Source organism: Mustela erminea, chromosome 9 (genome assembly GCF_009829155.1).
Source record: "Mustela erminea isolate mMusErm1 chromosome 9, mMusErm1.Pri, whole genome shotgun sequence".
NCBI classification, from domain to species: Eukaryota; Metazoa; Chordata; class Mammalia; order Carnivora; family Mustelidae; genus Mustela; species Mustela erminea.
This window is the reverse complement of record NC_045622.1, coordinates 66,833,265-66,852,331: the sequence shown is the minus strand read 5'-3', so window position 1 is coordinate 66,852,331 and position 19,067 is coordinate 66,833,265. Positions and strand designations below refer to the sequence as shown.

The window sequence follows — 19,067 nt, the reverse complement described above, 5'->3', positions numbered from 1 at the left end:
CCGCGAGCAGGGCAAGCTCGAAGAGCAGATCTAGCCGCCAGCCTGAGAGGCCATGTGGGACCACTCCTGTCCGCCATCTGTGGTCTCTTGTTCATACAGTTAGTGCCAATTAGTACAATCTCAGCATCAATTACTCTTTGGGGGGAGGGACTAGGGGATTGAAGACATTTCTGGTGGTGGCGCTCTTCTCCCAACCTGATTAGATCTTACTCCAAGAAAACATGTTATGCTTCTAACTTCAGAATTCAGAGAAGCATGGTTCTGCACCCTGAAAGTCTGGGGAAAAGCTCATCTTACTGCCCAGCAATGACTGTGCTTACAAGTTACAGAAGAGATGGGCTCTTCGTGCTGGGGTATTACACGTGACAAAAGAAGAAGGCCACCAAGACTCTAAGAACGGTTGTCTTAGCTGGATGAAGTAAGTGTGGGAGTGCTCAGTACCGTGGACTCACTGACAGGGGCTCCATAAATGCATGCTGACTCACAACTGCCATGGCACTTTACCTTTATAAAGCATTTTTACATATAAGTCCTTTCATAGCCCTCATGACAAGATTCTATTATCTTCATTTTACAGGTAGGAAGGCTGATGGTTCACAGACCATGAACACCTGCGCTCTCGATGATCAGCCTCAGGCCTGGCAGGACAGTCTGCCCTTCTATCAGGGCCACCATTCTGCAGCCCCCTCCCAGTCCCGAGGCCCCCATCCTCAGCTCCAGGAAAAAGGAGTCTTCACCTTCCAGTGTGTTCCTGCGGCCGTCGGCGCCAATGATGACATCGAACTCAAAGTCCGACAGACAGTGGTCCGCAGGGAGAAATTCCGCCCGCCAGCCGATTTCTACCAAAACAGAAAAATGGTTTGAGTTGGCAGAGAAAGGTGGGAGGTCCCTGCAGTGTTGGCCGGGGGAAAGGGGATATCTCTAGGTAAAGGAACCCCAGATAGATCTGCCAGGGAAAGACCCAGAGTTCTCCTGATTCACACTCACATCTGGAGACCTTCTAGCTTCAGTATCCCTTCAATCCTGGAGAAGGTAAACCAGCAGCGCCCACCCCATGCCTGATTTAACTGGTTTCTGTAAAGGCTGAGAGTCTGTCAATGGTCCTCAGGCCAGTCCCACTTGAACGCTCTCTGTCTCAGTGCACTCTACCACATTCTCTTCATACTCCCATACAATCCTCCTTGTCCTCCCATTACCGACCAGACCCAAATGATGGATGTGCAGGGTGTCCAGAAACCAGTTCGAATTCCCACTTCATTACACTCAAAATGTTCTGTTGGGCAGCACAGAGCTTTTGATGGGAACACTTCCAGGTAACACCTTGCTGGTCATCCAGAATTGGGTCTGGGAGAGGCTAAGGGCACACGTATCTCTGGAAGGTCCCTAAAAGATGCTGTCCTGCTACAAAGGTCACTAAACGCCTCTCCTACACTCTGGAATGTTTTGAATGGAGGACAGGAATGGTCAGAGCCCTAATGAGCCCATGAGACTCTGAGGTCTCCGACACGAAGCTACCCAAACCACAAGCCCTACCCAGGCAGCAGCGGCTTTTATGGTAAGAGATAAGCTGCAGAGGCATCATGAACAAACTCTTGGACCACAGTGTGCGTGAAATCAGCACCTACATGAACATATACTATAAGGAAAAAGAGCAACATGGCTAAATAAGACATTACCCACCACGGGTGACTTCCGTGGTTGGTAAACTATGCTTCAGAAAGGCTTTAAAATAATTACATACCAAATAATATTATGGGCCCTTATTTCATGTTTGTTCAAGAAGCTTCACTTTTTTTTTTTTCTTTACTGGATTTTAAAATATCACGTGGGAACAAGTGCAGCCACACGTCCATGTGTGTTCCCATGCGGCCTGAAGAACTAGGAATGAACTTCAACAAACAACTGAATCTAGATCTTCTATCCTAATTACCTAGTACTTCGTTTGTCAAAGTACCACCTCCCACTGACACGGTAACCAAATGATAGGTTTAGTGGCTTAATAGCTGCCCTGGCCAGAGAAGAGCAAACCTAAGGTGGCTGCGTTGAGCAGAAAAGGTAAAACGTCCTTTGATGGGATTACGCCCAATAGCTCCCAACAAGAGTAACTCTTATGGGAACATTCTCTGAGAGCTGCAAATGTGATCTCCACTTGCCAATATCTGACTTGTAGCCATAAGAGGAAGATTGTACTGTACTTTGATTTTCTTGATCTTCAGGAGGCTCTAGAACCTTCACGAACTCCACATTCACGTGGATTTCAACTCCCAGCATCAGGGCCACCTTGAATAGGATGAGCTGCAGCTGACGAATGCCTGTTAGGTAGGAAAGGGGAAAGAGAAGAGGTGTCAGCAGCCATGCTTGAGTGCCTCCTGTATGCAGGGTACTCTATAATCGCTCCTCACTGATCTCTGAGCAGAGCAACAGACCAATGATGATCACGACTGAGAACTAGTTATGTGCCGGCCACTCAGCGTTTTCACATTTAACCCTTACTGTGGGATAATTATTCCCATCTTATAGATGAGAAACTGAGGCTCGGCGAGGTGAAGTGACTTGTTCAAGGTCATACAGCAGCAAACTAGAACATGGACCCAGATCTGTCTGGTTCCAAGACTGCGCTCTAGCTTTTAGAAAATGTTCTCAAGATGGAGGCTCTTCCTTTCCTGCCTCCTCCCTGAGAGGGGCCGTTGGTCTGACAAGGCAAAGATGGAAAGAGGAGTAAACCTCAAGAGTAATGGCCACAAGTAAAGTCAGTGATGAAATGGCTCATTTTGTGGGGGACTGGGCCTAAGCCCTTAGCCATCCAGGGTCAGCATGAGGGGGGATTTCTCTCCACAGAGCTGGACTCATGGTAAGTCACCTTGTACCCATTGCCCCAACTCCCCCGATGAGTGTCACTAACTCATCCCTGGTCATTCAGCACACATGGGTCTGTCTCTGAATATTCTACTGTAGAGTGCAAAACTCTCTATTTTGTGGGCTTTGTACACTTAACATTTATTGAGCATCTACAGTGGACCAGGTGCCATAGTAGGTATAGAGACACAGAACGCACTCTAGTGGAGGAAACACAAGTGGACAGGTGAGGGCAGGCCACCATGGTCGGAGGCAGGTGGGGGGGTGCAGGGGAGTGGCAGAACAGGGCTGGAGTTGCAGTCCAGGAAGCCAACAGAGTACCAAATCCCACAGACAGATTAGGGATTATGATGGCTGCAAGAGGCCAGGGCACTTGGGAGTTAGGAGGCTTCTAGGAGTGGAAATCTCAGCGAAAATCTCTTTCACAGGAGGTGGGAAGAAGTCAGATCTCAATGGAAGGAGTCATGGGTGGGACACAGAGACAAAGTCGACAAAGAGTCCTCTCTCTCTACGGTAAATGTTTTGAAATAGAAAAAAATTAAGGTAATAAGAGAGGGTAGAGGGGCAGTGAGGTAAGGGGCAGGAAACCAAGAGGGAGCAGAGTGGAGCTGAGCAGTCTGCTCAGACTCAGACACGGCAGGGAGGGCAGGAAGGGGAACTCAGGTGGAGGCCAGTGCAGGAGGACAGAGAGGGGCTGGCGATGGGAGTGCCCGCCAGTGGCTTCTCCTCCCCAGAGCAGAGGAGGAAGGCCATTTGCTCAGAAGGAGTTTTGGAGTGAGCACATGGGAAGGGGAGGAGGGTGCTGACACAGGACATTTGGGAACTGCTGAGGCGTGCTGGGGGCTGGGGCACAGCTGGGGCTGGAGACCAGCATCTGTCTGAAAGGAAGCCAGTCAGCTCGGGCTTAAAGAATCCGATCCCCCTCCTGCCTGGAAACAGGCCTAGGCAATGGCCTGGCCTCTCCTCTTCATTTCAAGGCTCCTAATCTAGCTTGTTCTAACACACAGTAGGTATTCAGCAAATTCTCCCTGCCTCCCTTCTCACAGCCAATGGAACCGCTCTTAACAATGAGTGCCCCAAATGTCAGAATCTCAGATCCAGAGTCTTGCCAGGGTTTCTGAACACGGGGAATTTTCTGAGAACTAGGGATTAAATGGGAGCCCCATCAATGGGGCAGAGAGGGGCTCCCAACTGGCAGGGAAGGCAGCTCAACAGAGGGGGCGCTTGCAAGGTCCCCTGGTGCCCAGCTCTGCCTCCCAGGAGCACTCAGTGTGAAAGTGGTGCTCAATGCTGTAGTTCTGATTTGGGCACCAACATACATTCTTCTGTGGGTGGTAGAGAATATTCCTGAAAGCTGACACAGCAGCCTTCTGGGCAAACCCAAATCTCTTTCCAACGGACTCCTGGAATTTTCTCATCCCAGAGTGGGAATACAGTCTGGGGCCACTGCTGATAGGTTCCCCTGTACCCGTGACTAAACTACACCCAATGTGGCTGACCACTGTCTTCAGTCATTCTTCTGAGCCCCACACCCTTTCCTGTCAGTTCCCATCCTCGTGAGAACATGGCTCTCAGGGCTCTCCTGCCCCCCATGAGTTGAAAGAAGGCAGCTCTGGAATCTGAAGCTGGGGATGCCAGCTGCCTCTTCCTCTTGCTTGCTGTACACCAATGGAGGCAAAGCATTCTCTGAGTCCCTACTACCTGGCAGGCACAGTGAAAAGCACATCACAAACTTGACCTCACCTACCTGATCCTCTCGAGGGTCCAGGGAGGCAGGCATTCATCACATGTGAGGGAGACAAAACTTGGGCCTTGCAGAAGGTAAGGAATTTGACCCAAGTCCCACAGCAAATGGGCAAGACAGATTTAGAGCCCGGATCTGTCTAAGCCCTTGAACTCTCCCCACAGTGTTAACCTCCCTGACATTTATAGGACACAGTTTTATATATGAAATGGCTAAAGGCCTCCTCTCTACTCAGCACGAGAGGGAAATCTGTTCTGCCACAGCCTGTCTGCACAGATCTTGCCTCAAGAGACCCAGGCTGGAGTAACAGAGCAGAAGGGCTTGGATGTTGCCCTGAGCATGCTTGGCTGCAGGGCTGGCCCAGGGCCTGAAATCCATGTTTCCTACTTCCCCCTCCTTGTCTGGGTGAACCCCTGTCATGATGCCCTCCCTCTTTTTAAAATGCAAGGAAACTTGGTCCAGGGCCTGCCAATTGTGTCATTCCTCTTCTAAAACTGCCACGGTTTTCCCCAGAACCGGCACCACAACGTCCACGTGTTGCTCAACACCCTGGCCCGTTTCATGGTTTTGTGTGCCTCCCTCATCTGAACCCCTCTAGCGAGTCTAATGGCTCTGTTAACGTGCAGTTTATCCCTGACAAGATCTCGGTGTGAGCTCTCTGCGAGGGCAGACCGTGTTACCCACCTCTGATTCTCTTCCCCATATTTCATCCATTCACTCAGCAGAAGTTGACTGAGCACCTACTATGTGTCAAGCACCCCTTTATGCCCTGAGACAATCCGGTGAGCGGGGCACATCACAGGCCCCAACTTCATGGTGCCTACAACTCAGTGGGGCAGACGCAGCCCAGAGGTAGCATAAGGCACGGAGCAGGCACTTCACGAAATGTCTGCCGGTTGAACGTACGGACCCCCACGGACGTGTAAGCTGGAACATCCTGGAGACTCAGTGTGGAGAGGTGTGCCCCAGGGGTTGGCCCCATGGGCTCTACTCACTGATGTGGTCAATGGAGCCAGCGCAGAACTTCCCATAGAACTTCTTGGCTCCCAGGCCCCGCAGGTCATGGATGGTAAAAGGCCACAGGTGCAGCACATTGTTCCTGGAGAAGGTGTCTCTCTTTTCCACCACAACCACTTTGGCTCCTAGGTAGGCAAGTTCAATGGCAGTGCGCAAACCACATGGTCCTCCCCCAATGATGAGACACTGCAGAGGTAAGAGAGGAGAGAGATGTTCGGTGACCTCTAGCACTGTCAACACAAACCCCTTGCCAACAGCTAACAGGTCCACTGAAATGAACCAGCAAGTAGTAAATGAAGCACCCGTTAGGACCTGCCATTCATCCACCCAAGGTACCTCACCTGTGGGCCCAACCAGTCCCCGCACCAAACCCTGGGAAAGACACAGAAGTCCAGGGACTTGGCAGGGAGGCACAGAAAGATACACTTGAGGTTCTGAGTCAGACTAACCTGAGCTTAAATCCCAGCTCTGGCACTTGACCTCTTAGCTTCCTCATCTGGGAATGGGTATACTACTCTTTCTTCACAGAGTTATCAAAAATAAGACTGGCTTTTAAAAAGCTCTGGTGCATCACTGTGACCTCAGATGAGGCAATGGTTTCTTAGATGTGATAACCCTTACACCAGCAAAGCAAGAAGGAAGAGATAAATTGGACTTCATTCCTAAAACCTTTTATGCTTGAAAGGCCACCATAAGAAAGTGAAGAGACAGCACACAGATGGGAGGAAATAGTTGCAAATCATAAACGTGATAAGGGACTAGTAGCCAAAATATGTAAAGAATTTACCAACTTAATAATTAAAAAATAAAAAAAAGATGACCCAATTAAAGAGCAGGCAGATAATCCCCATAGAAATTTTTTCCAAGAAGACATACAAGTGGCCAGTAAGCACTGGGAAAAATGCTCAGAGTCATTAGCCATCAAGGAAATGCAAATCAAAGCCACAATGAGATACTACTTCATACCCACTAGGGTGACTATTATCAAAAAGACAGACAAAAATAAGTGTTGGCAAAGATGTGGAGAAACTGGAACCCACATTTGTCGCTGGCAGGCATGTGGATGGTACAGATGCTTTGGAACAGTTTGGCAGTTCCTCAAAAAGTTAAATAGAGTTGCCAGACAAGCCAGCAACTGTATTCCTGTGCATCAGTCCGAGAGACCTGAAAACATACATCCACACGGAAATGGGCACATGAATGTTCATGGCAGCATTATTCATTATAGCCAAAAAACAGAAACAACTGAAAAGTTCACTAGTTGACAAAGACACAAAATGCGGTATGTCCACACAAGGGATGATTCAACTCCAAAAAGGAACGAATCACTGAGCTATAGATGAACCTTGAAAACGTCATGCTAAATGAAAGCAACCAGACACAAAGGGACAGAGACGGTATGATTCCATTTATAGAAAATGTCCAGAATAGGCAAATTCATAGAGACCGAAGGGAAATTAGTGGTTGACAGGGCGGGGGAAGGGCAGTGGGGAAGGACTGCTCACTGTTGTGTGGTTTCTTTTTAGGGTGATATTTTAGGATTCAGCCGTTGTGGTGGTTGTATAACTTTGTGAATATATTAAAACCATTGAACTACACACATTAAAAGGGTGAATGATATGGTATGTGAATTAGATATTCATAAAGTACTTACAGGATAAGAAAAAGCTCATATTCAGGAGTTTGGTACACACTAGGGTAGACACTCTCGCTCTTATCACTGAGACCCCGTCCCTGTCTTCCAGGGACTCTCCATCTAGTGGCAAACTCAGGCTTGTGGGGTAAGAACCAGAACTTTGTGGTTGGTTCTACTGGGGGCCCAGAAGAGGAGATGCTGACTCTGCCTGATGAGCTAGAAAAGACTTCGCAAAGAAGGTCTTTAACAATGATCACTGTCACCGCCATCCTCACCGTCACCGTCACCAGAGCCTGCATGTGTTGAACATTCACTACGTGCCGGACGCTCAGTTCACATGCGTCATGTGTTTTAGCAGTTAGTACTCCCAGCACATTGGAGAAGGAGAAACTATTATTATCCTCATTTCACGGATGGGAAAACTGAGGCACGACACAGCTAGGTAATGGGCCCCTGGCTTCCCAGATCCAGAGGGACAGAACCAGGATGCAGACCTGGGTGGTCTCACTCCAGAGCCCATCATGCTGCAACTATTACTTCTGTCCTACTTCCACCAGGAATAAAGAGAAGAAAGAACACTTCTGCAGAGGGGTCACCCATCCAAGAGAAAGAAGTTCCAGGTGGATGGAGAGGAGGAGACTTTGGGAGAGGGAGAGGAGGGAGAGGAAAGAGATGAGGTCAGTCCGGAGCCAGATGCTGAAGGTCCTAAACACCAAGTGAGGGAGTATGACCTTGGCCCCACAGACACTGGGGCCATGCGAGCAGAGGCTGACAGAACAAGATTCTATACAGGTCCCACACTAGGTCTCAGTGGACACTGCAGTGTTGAGCAAGACCAGGGTCTTCCTCAAGGAAGCTACAGCCCTATTAGGAGAGAAGGAACAACATGGAATGACCTAACCTTTTGTCCGGGGCAAAGCCCTTCTACTTAAACAAAGTCACCAGTACTGTGTAAGGACAGAGGGAAACGGCAGTATTCCAGCTGAGAGAGTCAGAGGTCCCCATGGGTGTGGTAGGGCCATACCCATCCTACCCCCGGGAAGCCCCTGAAGCACCTTCAAGAGGCAGAATCCTCCTGGGGTGGGAGCCCTGAGGCCACTCCAGCAAGGCCAGAGGGAAGGAGACGTATGCAGACACTTCATTGCTCAACATTACAGAGGCATCTGGGAACTTCCCCTCTGCTCAGGATCAAATCTTATCTTTAAAAAATGCATTTCCCTTCCTCTAGCAAATATTCCATCATCCAGTTATCACTCCCCTGGGGTCTCTGGGGTCTCCAAGGGAAAGTACAAACAAGCCTATCAGAAACTCCCACACCACAATCAGTGTGGCTTGCTGGATGGAACCTTCCAGGGAGTTTGTGGAAACCCCGTTAAGGGAAATGAAGTCACTGCTGAGATACAGCTCACTCCAGAGATGTCGTGGAGCGGGTATGCAAATCCTTTTGCTTCCTTTATGGTTGGAGCAGACAAGAGAGAACCACTCCTTATCTCACACCAGGAACAGCTCCTCTGGCTTGACATAGCCAGACCATGACGGGCACTGTAAAGGAAGATTCCAAGCCCTGACTCTCTGAAGTTGCCGTTGGGGTTAAGCCTGGATTCACTGCATTTCTTAGCAGTTAGTGCATCTTTTCCTGTTTGCTGAGTCCTGTCACTCCGGGGCCAGGGATGCTGCGGGGGTGGAAGGATGTGGGGGGGAGAAGGGCAGGAAGAGAATGAGGGGGAGCTGTCCTGCCGTCCTGAGTCCTTCTGTCCACCAGGCCTGACCCCACACTGCTCCCGGAGCAAGGCAGGAGCTCCCTTTCCCACCCGTCGGGGGGCTGCTGGGCAGATTTCATGCCAACAGCAGCCAGCGTCCTGTTGCCCACCTCCCAACTGAACCTGAAACCCCATGGGCGAAAGCTTCATTTTCCCACCACTCTGGGCCCCAGCACATATTTCGGGCCTGAAATTTCGGAGACGCCAGTCACACTGTAATCTCAAGTCAAAGCAAATACCTAATTATACAAAGGGAGAAAATTCAGTGCAGATGTTATCAAGACAGGCGAGAAGGCTTGCTGGCAGGGGCCCCGCGGCTCCTCTCAGAGGACACTTGTTATGATTAACATGGGAACTCAGAATTCTGAGCAGGGACGAAAAACTGCAGCCACCAAGAGGCCTGGTCAGAGAACAGGAGAGAAGGCAGCCGCCCCCAGTGTGCCCACAGGTGATGCTCTGGATGGTGGACTTGGGGCAAACAGACCACAGGTGCAAAGGGTTGTGATAACTCAAGCTGAAAAAACTCCCCACATTTCCCACCCCCGTCTGGGCTCTTACTGTTGAGGATTTGTTGCCAAGGAGAGAAGACTTTTCATTAAAACTCAGCCTCGAGGCCTTTCTTGAGTCCCAAATTACACTGTACATTCCGTCCACAGGTTCTGTCCTTAATGCTACTCCAGAACTCAGCTCTGCATGTTATAATTACCCGCATCTGTCTCCCAGGCCAGAGGGAGTGCTCCTCCAAAGCTGTCCCCAAGTCCTCTGCACTTCTGTATGCTCACAGCCCAGTACCCGGCCTGGCACACAGGAGGCTTCAATAAACAGCTGACGAAAGAATGAACTTCTCACACCCGCCCCACCCACCCAGTTCTGGCTGTCCGTCAGTCACTGGGATGTTCAGCTCATGTCATCCCGGGTTTGCGTCTGCATTTCCCACCCAGGCAGGGGGAGCTGGGGTCTGCCAAGGCCACCAGCATTACAGACGTCAGCAGATCAGTGTGCTCAGGCGACATAAATTTATGACCCGGGGGGGAGTGGGGCAGATCCAACACCAGCAGGAAGTCCATTGTATAGATAAGCTTCGTGGTGCTCAGTCCTCTGCGTTTGTGCAGAGACAAACACCACATGGAAAAAACAGCTCTTATTTATCAAGGGGTGGGAAGAAGGGACGAGGGGACTAGCCCACAGTCAAAGGCACACGCGGGTGCATCACACCCGTGGCTGGGGCAGCCTCGGTCACGCGGGCCCCTCACGCCATCCCAGAGGAGCCCCACAAGCACTCCTCACTGCTTGATAACATGATGCAGCTTCCAATCCACAAGTGGGTGGGTGCCCTGGGCCTATGCCAAGAATGTGAAAGGTATTCATTGCCTAGAGGGAAGCCCCAAAGGGACCAGGGGCTAAGCCAGGGGTTAGTCGTCTGGAGACTGGATTTCCGATCCTCAGCTCTGCCTCCAATTTCCTGGGGAGCTGTGTGTGCAGATGTTCCCGGGTGCGGAGAGCCAGCACCCGCAGGCAGACTGGGGCCAGCCATCCGGGAGCGGGCCGACCTCGCTGAAGTGGAGGATTACAGTTTGTAAAAGGTATCATACCCAGGGGCTCCTGGGTGGCTCAGTGGGTTAAGCCTCTGCCTTCAGCTCAGGTGATGATCTCAGGGTCCTGGGATTGGGCCCTGTATTGGGCTCTCTGCTCAGCAGGGAGCCTGCTTCCCCCAATCTCTCTGTCTGCCTCTCTGCATAATTGTGATTTCTGTCTGTCAAATAAATACATAAAGTCTTAAAAAAAAAATAAAAAGGTATCATGCCCAGAACCTTCTAGGGGCCAGGCGCCATCCCAGTCCCTTCATGTATGGTGTCCTGTGCACGGCCCTCCATGGTCAGAGTCAGCATCACCTCCACTTTGTAAATGAGCGAGCTGAAGACCAGAAGTTCAGCTGCTTACTCCAGGTGCCCTTATTATCCCCATTTTGGAGCAAAGAGACAGGGCCAAAAGAGAGTAAGGCCGGCCACAGGAGGGGGAAATGGTCAAATGGATACAAATGGAAGCAGCATGGGTCCCAGGCATGTGCTGCTCTGAACCGCATGTCTGACAGATGGGGAAGCAGACTTCAGGGGTGCTGTTGGGATGAAGCTGGATGAAGCGAGGGGACTGAACGGAGCTGGGCTGCCGGCCGGGCTTCCGGGGCCGCCGCACAGAGGGCCTAAGCTCCGATCCAGGCCGAGCCTCCTGTGCTGCCCTGGAGTGAATGGAGCTAGGGCTCGTGCAAGTCCAGGAAGCCACTTCAGCAGGTGCCATGGGCGTGAGGGTTCGGCCCTGGGCCATGCAGGCCTCCTGCGTGCCTATGGGGCATAGGCGGCCCCAGGCGGTGAGCTGAGTCGTGTGAGGTGGTGCACAGTGCCATCTCCAGCTAGTGTGCTGAGTTATAGGCTAGCTCTCCAGGGTGGCACTCTAGTCCCCGGGGTGGTTTCCCAGCTTCACTGGCTCTTCAGACGAGCTGCTCATCTGAAGCCAGGCCGGAAGGCCCTGACTGCTAGTGGGTTCCCACGAGTGCAATCATGGGACACAATGGGACAGAGCATTTTCCAATCATAGGTGCTAGTGGGGGAGGCGGAATGGCAGGGGCCGGCCTCATGTCCCCATTCCACGGGGCAGCACTAAGGGGAGTGATGCAGCCACTGAAGCTTCTAGCTGGCAGGAGTCTCTGCAGGCTGGGTGGCTGGGGATTTCAAGGGCCACTCCAGGCAGGGAGCAAAATCTCCCTGGACTGGACAGGGCTCTGCCCCACTCCAGACTCTCTGTATCTGGGTCACACCCAGTTATTCCTGAGTAACAATTAACACTGCTTACCGACTTCAGAAATTTACAGAAAGGAAAAGGAAAAAGATATCCTGTTCTCCCTGCCTGCTCTCAAATAAATAATACAAATCCCTCTGAGAAGCATTCCACTCCTCCCTGTCCTTCCCTTTCAGCTTGAGCCTGGGCTCCGAGGAGCAACTGTACCTGCTGGCCACAGGGGCTGGGTTTTCGGGGACAGTTTCCTTTGACATGTTCTGCCCCTCGGCCTTGTGAGCTTGCTATACCAGACCGCAGGTCTAAAGCTCTAAGTACAACCCTCAAGGCTGTGCTTTCTGCCCCTGGGTGCTGTGGATACCTCATGGGATCTCCCCACCTGGGCGTGAGTCCCCTGAAGTCGGGCAGACATGTCAGTCCCTGCCCAACCCCCCACCAGCAGCAGAGCCCAGGACTCCTCAATAGCACCAACTGTGCCCCATCCGGCCTTTGTTGGTGCCTGTACCTTCCATAATGGGAAGAGCAATAGTCACCAACTCAGAGCATTGGTAACAGTGGGAATAAAAATCAGAGCCCGTGCTTACTGCCTGCTTACAACGTGCAGGTCTGTGCTGAGCCCTGTGTGTGTAAGAAATGCATCTCATTTCACTTCTGCAGAAATCCTGAATTAGGCATACTCATCATACTCATCGCTGTCTGGCAGCTGAGAAAACTGGAGTTTGGGAAGCTCATAGGACTTGTCGAGGGTCAAGAACTAGGGTAGGAGTTAACCAGTGACCCCAGAGCCCCTGCTTGAAACCATGAGCCTATATATTCACTCATCTGGGGCCCAGGGGGTGCTAGGTGGCAGAGGATTAAGATGTCTCCTCTTCCACTAGGACATGTAAGGACTCCTGAACACCCTGTAGGATTATGGGGATGCAAGAGAGGACTGGTGTTCCCAAGCCTCAGAGACTGGCTGGCTGGGACCAGGGAAAAAGTACAACAGAAACCATGAGAGCTGGATTGTTTGAGGATTACCTGTGACGACTAACATCAGCTTGCTAGAGAGACAGACTGGAGACTCTATGTGATAAGAAAGACCTCTCTAGGGGAAGGCTCACAAGGCCGAGGTGGAGAAGAAATGGGCACACTGAGGTCTGAGCCAGAAAGAAGGTTTGGAGAGAGTGGGGAGTCCTGCTTCCACCCATGTCCCACCCCCAAAGGAGTAGAAAGGTCCTTCTAAGTCAGATCATTCACTCCAGCTCACAACCTCTAGCATCTTCCCATGGCACACAAAGCTCAACATCAGACCTTATCATGGCCTTGGGCCCTACATGACCCTCCCCTCCAATTTTTTTCTGTCTTCTGCTCCGACCACACTTCCCTCCCTCTCTGCACTTCAGCCATAATGGCCTCACTAAATACACACAGGGCCTTTTCCATTTGTTTTGCCCCCTGTATGGAACATCCTCTCCCCCAAATTATATACATAATCTATAAAATAAACATATAAAATTATATAAAATAAAAAATATTTATTTTCTAATACAAGAAAAGGGAATCTACTACAGAAAATATATAGACTTAGTTTTATTTACCTTCATGTTAACATTCAGTTTTCCAAACAGCATTTTAAATGTTGGTAAGTATTTCCAAGCCTACTTGTGTATTTTTCCAGTGCGGACTATTTTTTTCTCTTTGTAATCTAGTAGCTTTACGATATTTTCTTTGCAACATTTTCCCAAAGGTTTTCAAATATACAGAAAATTTGAAAGAATTTTAGTGAACAACCAAGTACCTACCACCTAGATTCTATAATTACATTTCACTCTCCCTTATCACATATTTATTCGTCTACCCATTCATCAACTTATCTTATTTTTTTGGTGCATTCCAACTAAATTGCAGAATCAGTACATTTCCTCCCAAATACTTGAGGATGAATATCACTGACTGGAGTTCAAGATTTGTACAAACCCTTTTTGTTTTTTTAAGATAAAATTCATATATGATGAAATGCGCATATCTGAAACATATGCATTTGAGCTGACAAACTATACTCTATTTTGCTTCTTGGAACATGGGTTTCTCCCCACCAGTGGTCTTTCTTCCTGAGAGTTTTTAATCCCCTCTGGTGCTGGCTACTTGGTGTGTGCAGTTATCAGCCAGAATTTTCTAGTCAAGGGGCAGGGTCGGGGGCTGAGCAGCCAGCTGTCTTGGCTCCTTCTTCTCCCTCAGGAAAACAGAAGTCCCAGGCCCTTCCGAGACCCCAAAAAAAGGGGTGTGGAGGAATCTCACATTCCTTGAGTAGGAACAGGGGGAAGGAGCCTTCTGAGATGGGCTGAGGCCAATTATATTCAAAGCTAAGAAATCTCAGGCCAGTTCTAATCCATATGTGGGGAAAAAGCAGAGCTAAGACACACAAACAATGTAGCATCCAGAAATAGATACACTAGTTCATGTTTATCACTTTCTCTTTTTGCTAAGGCTCCGAGAGCCTGTGAGCTCAGTCAGGTAGGGATCCCCAGCATATGTGACACCAGCCAGTGCTCAGCCCTTTGTTCACAGCCACCCGAACCTGGCATGCCAGGGCCACAGCTGTAGCTAGTAAGAGGCCAAGCCCAGACTCAGACCCCAGGCACATGGCGCCAGAGACCATGCCTTTGGTCACTGGCCACGGAGAGCACTGTAGGTGACAGGGGCAGAGAGGTAGCAGACTGGGAATGCACACAGCCCTCTTCTGTGCCAGTGAATTCTACCTCTGTGCGACCTGCCCAAAGGAAGAGATGTGTCTGGCTTGTCTTTTTGTCCCAGACACCTAGCCTGGCACAGGGTTAGTGCTCAGTGATGATTAGAAAAAAGAGAGGTACGCCTGTTGTTGGGCCTTGGGTGGACCAGCGCCCTTGGGGGGCCAAGCTGGTAAGGGGGCAGGGAGAGCAGTGGCGCTGGCAGGATCCAGTAGGGAAATTATGGCAATGGCAGGACACCCCTTCCATTGAGACTGTGGTAACTTAACCCAGTGAGAAAGGCAGAACCCAAGCTGAGAACCCATCGAGCCACACCTTCCCAGCCTGGAGACCCGAGCCATAGCCACCCGGAGGCCAACATTTCTACTTAACAGGGATCGTGACTGGGGACCACCTGAAGTCAGGAGAAGCACTGCTGAGTACCTTACACAAGCCGACCTGCAGCAGATGCTTTCAGTATACGAAATCATCTCCACTGTGAAGGGGGCGCGGCTTTTCCCACTGTGTAGCTGAGAGCCTGAGACTCAGGTGACAGGAGTGAATAGAGCAAGCATTTACTGAACTCGAATTCTGTGTCACGCACTAAGCTAAGGGCTTCATATGTGTTAACTCATGGAAACCACACAGCAGCCCCAAATTAGGAAACCGAGACCCAGAATGGTAGCATGGAGTGCCCAAGTCTGCATCCCAGGAAGGAGGAGCTGGCATTCCAACCCAGGTTTCTAGTTCTGAAGGCCAGACTCGTGTCACTCCTGCCAAAGATCAAACAGCTAGCAAAGCACAGAGCCTTGAGTCACTGAGGGGTCCTCGGGACACCGCCATCAGGCTCTTTCTTCTTATCTCACCCTCTCGGACACCTTTCTCCCATGAGTTAGGGTCCACTGTCCCTTTCTGGCCCATTTCTTTCTCCCTCACTGGTACTCCGACTCCTCCACTGCGGCCACCTCATCCTGTGGCCACACAGGGTGATGAGCAAGGCTGGCCTTATTGGTGGACAGCAGCCTTGTCCTAGGCTGACCTCTACAGAAAGGCCACTGTGGGCCTGTGGGTCTTCATGAGGAAAGGCCAGGCACTCCTTCCACGTTCACCGACTCCTCCTGCTCTGAGGTCCGCAAAGGAGAGGCTATTTACCTGAGCCCAGCAGCTGTCTCTACAGCCAGTGCGGAGCTGGGCTGAGGGCCCAAGACATGCAAGGCCACCCCTGCCACTCCACAGCCATATCTGGACCAACAAAGACTCGACCAAGAGCCCTGGAACATTCCCCAAGGAGGAGACGGCATGTAAGAATACGCTATAAGAGCATACTGTTAAGAATATGGTGGTTTCCTTCACCCTTTTCTTCTATAGGGTCTCCACCCTCCTGGGCAGGTACCAGATGAATATGGCTGAGGGTCTCAGCAGGGCTTAGTTCAGACATTCGAAGAGATGAGGACTCCCCACCAGGGAACCATTCACCTGGCTGCAAAGTAAGGGATCCGGGTTCTGAAGCAGGAAGGTCCCTACCCAGCTGTGTGACTTTTGGCAGAGTGGCTCATTCCAGTGCAGGCTCCTGATCTCCATTTCCTTAACCACAAACAAGGAATCAGGGTAGCTCCTACCAACCAGGGTTGTGATGGGAGTGGAATCAATAAGATGCAAAGCTGTTCCTAAAAGCGCCTTAGAGAGCACGTGGTAAGCATTCCATAAATGGTAGCATGACTGACAGCTCCTCTCCTCCCCGCCCTCCCTACCTTCGTGAGCAGAAGCTCTCCAAGTGAAAGCAGCATTTTCACCTCGAAGATCTCACAGCCCAGTTCACCCAGAGACATACACACTGCGGTCTGGCCAGTTTTGAGGCTGAGAGTGTTTTGCATTCCCTGGGGCAGCTGTACTGCCTTTCCCAGGGTATCTGTAACTTGGCTGATGAGCCCTGCCTGGAGTCTGGGCACCCAGGAGGCTGCCAGGCCATCAGCAAGCTGCCCTGTGCCCCCCCCCACAAGCCCACAGGGGTGTGTACTGCCCAAGCCCAAGATCAGGGGTCAGCACACTTTCTCTGGAGAGGACCAGATAGCAAATACTTTAGACTTCTTTCCAACTTCTGGCTTAGATCATCCTGTCTGATGTCTTCTTCCACAGCGACCCCTTTACCTTAAGGGATCCAAAGAGGTATTCGTGACAGCCCAGCAGTCTTTGTCAGTATCTCCTGCATTCTGATGGATTTCCCTTGCTGCCCTCCACCCACTGCCTAGAAGCCTGCCCTGGAACCTTGTACAGCAGCAGCTTCTCACCATTCATGTCTCTGCTCAAAGATCACATTCCTCAGAGGTATCTTCCCCACCCCACCCCCATTTACTCTTACCACCTTTTCTTGTTTTCCCGTGGTACTTACCACAACCCTCCATCTCCTTTTTGTTTGTTAACCAGTTCATGGTGTCTCTCTCTCCCTCCAAAGGGGAAACTCCCATCAAAGCAGGTAACTTGCCTCCCTTATTCACGCTGTGTCCCCAGAGGCCAGAATAGTCCCTGACGCATGGGAGCTGCCTTGCCAAGGAAATACGGGAACCCAATCAAACCATACATTTACCCAAAACCAGGACACTTGCAGAGATGAACCAAAATATCACAGTCCATATTTATTGAGACACTATCTTAGGGGCTGGGCACATACTATCTTGTTAAATGAGACAGAAACTAACTTATGAGATAGAAACTATTTTATCTCCTCTCTGGTGACACAGAAGGTCCCACTGCTCAGAAACATTTATCTGCTAAGAGTCAGCTCAGTTCAAACCCAGGTCTGTCCAACACGGCCCCAAGCTACTCACCACCAGTCTTGCTTAATTTTGCTGGGGTTTTATCAATTTCGTGGGTACACAGATTATCTGCGGCAGATTAGAAATGCCGATAGGTAGTGATGTGCCTTTGGATTTTTCAAAAATGGAGGGAAGATATTATCTAAAATATGCAAACGTGTTTATTAAACAATGTGTTTCAAAGCATAGGTTTTGGGGAGAAGGAAAGAAAGGAAACTTACAAGGAGGCGGGGATTTTCTCCTCTCACCAGTGTAAGAGTTAGGGTTGGGTTAGGCAAACGACTTCAGACGCAGTTAGAGTAGAGCGCAAATCCTGACATTGCCCAAGGGAAAATCCATTTGGTCATTGTATCTCCATCCACCTCCTGGGGTTGGGAGACACACGCGATACCCAACCCACAGAACGCTGTATAGGGAAGTCCCAGATCTGGCTGTGCCACTCCCAAAGACACACCACTGGTGTATTTACAGAGAGATTCCTTTCCCAGCGAAAGGGCTTTACCCCTCGCCGAAAACAGCAGCTAGCAGCATCTAACATGTGCCTTCCGGGCCATTCTCACCAGGGCAAGGGGGTTCTGACTCCACTTGCAGCTGCCACGAAGGAAATGAGCAAACTTGCCCAGGAGCTCTTCCAAGTGGGTTACCTTACACTATGGAGTGGTTTGTAATTAAATGTTTTCAAAACTGTGAACAGATCACAGATCACAGTGTCTAGACATCGGGAGACTCCAACCCTACACCCTCGTGCTGGCCCATGATTACAACCTGCTCAAGAACACGTTTTCTTTATCAGAGCATCTTCAAGGGCACATTTCTGGAGAGCCTCTCCTTGCAGCCTGGCTGGGGGCTGCTGGGGAGTTCCTTCTGCCACCAAAAGGAAGGCATGCCTGGGCGTATAGAGCACCTGCCCGCTGCAAGGGGCCCTGCCTGGGCCAGTGGAATGGCTGGAGTCCACATATGGAAGGCAGGACTTCTGGGATTCAGAAATGTATTGCATCATGGCCATAACCCCGGAGGCGAAGAATTACCGTAAGCCTTGAGGTAGAACAAAGACACTGCTTTCCCAGGGCGAACAGGAGGTAGGGGGGAAAGGGGGAGTGATGAAGTAGGTAAAGACATGGTTTCAGCTCTGCTGAGCTATTAAAAGGAAAAATAAGGCATTTGGAAAACATTATCTTAGCTCCTGAAGTACCTGTTCCTACCCATGAGCCAAAGAGGAAAGGATGTTCATCATTTATTCGTTCGTGTATTCATCCAAAAAACACTCAACTAACGCATTTTTTTTCTAGGCACCCTGCTGAGTGCTGGAGAGAGATGGACACATCATATGTACTGCCCACAGGTACTCCCACGTTAGCACAGGGGGAAAAAAAAAAAAGAAAGAACATGAAGTTTCTTGAACAAGATGGAGTTCACCAAGCACACAATAGAGGGATCTGGAAAGAGCAGGGGCAGAAATCTGGAAGGAAGCCACTCTCAGGCTGGGCGAAGAGGTCTAGCTAGCTGGGAATGAAAAGAGTTACACAAGACACACGTAGCCCATAAAGAGATGTAGTTTCCAAGTTGTTGTATGAGTGTTGGGTACTCAAAGAAAAATCTAGAAGGCATGTCGAAATCTCCATCATTGATCCACAGAGCCAACAGAGAAAGACATTCAGACTTTTAACAGGAACAGTCAGTTCTATTCAGTGGAAGTCTACTCTGTGTCAGGCATGGGATATGTCGGTTTCATTCACTTATTAG

The 19,067-nt window shown here is 50.2% G+C and overlaps 1 protein-coding gene across 11 annotated transcripts in view; it reads right to left on the bottom strand.

Moving 5' to 3' along the window:
* Positions 1-19,067, bottom strand: part of LOC116600015 (F-actin-monooxygenase MICAL2) — a 212,235-nt gene that overhangs the window by 125,346 nt on the left and 67,822 nt on the right. For all 11 annotated transcript variants that reach the window (XR_004289471.1, XM_032359953.1, XM_032359954.1 and 8 more), the window contains exons 4-6: positions 5,596-5,803; positions 2,196-2,312; positions 738-839 (exon numbers count right to left, since the gene is read on the bottom strand). Coding sequence is in view for 10 of the 11 variants with exons in the window: in XM_032359953.1 (XP_032215844.1) it covers positions 738-839; positions 2,196-2,312; positions 5,596-5,803 (427 nt within the window). In the remaining variant the exon portion in view is untranslated. The remainder of the gene's footprint in view (positions 1-737; positions 840-2,195; positions 2,313-5,595; positions 5,804-19,067) is intronic.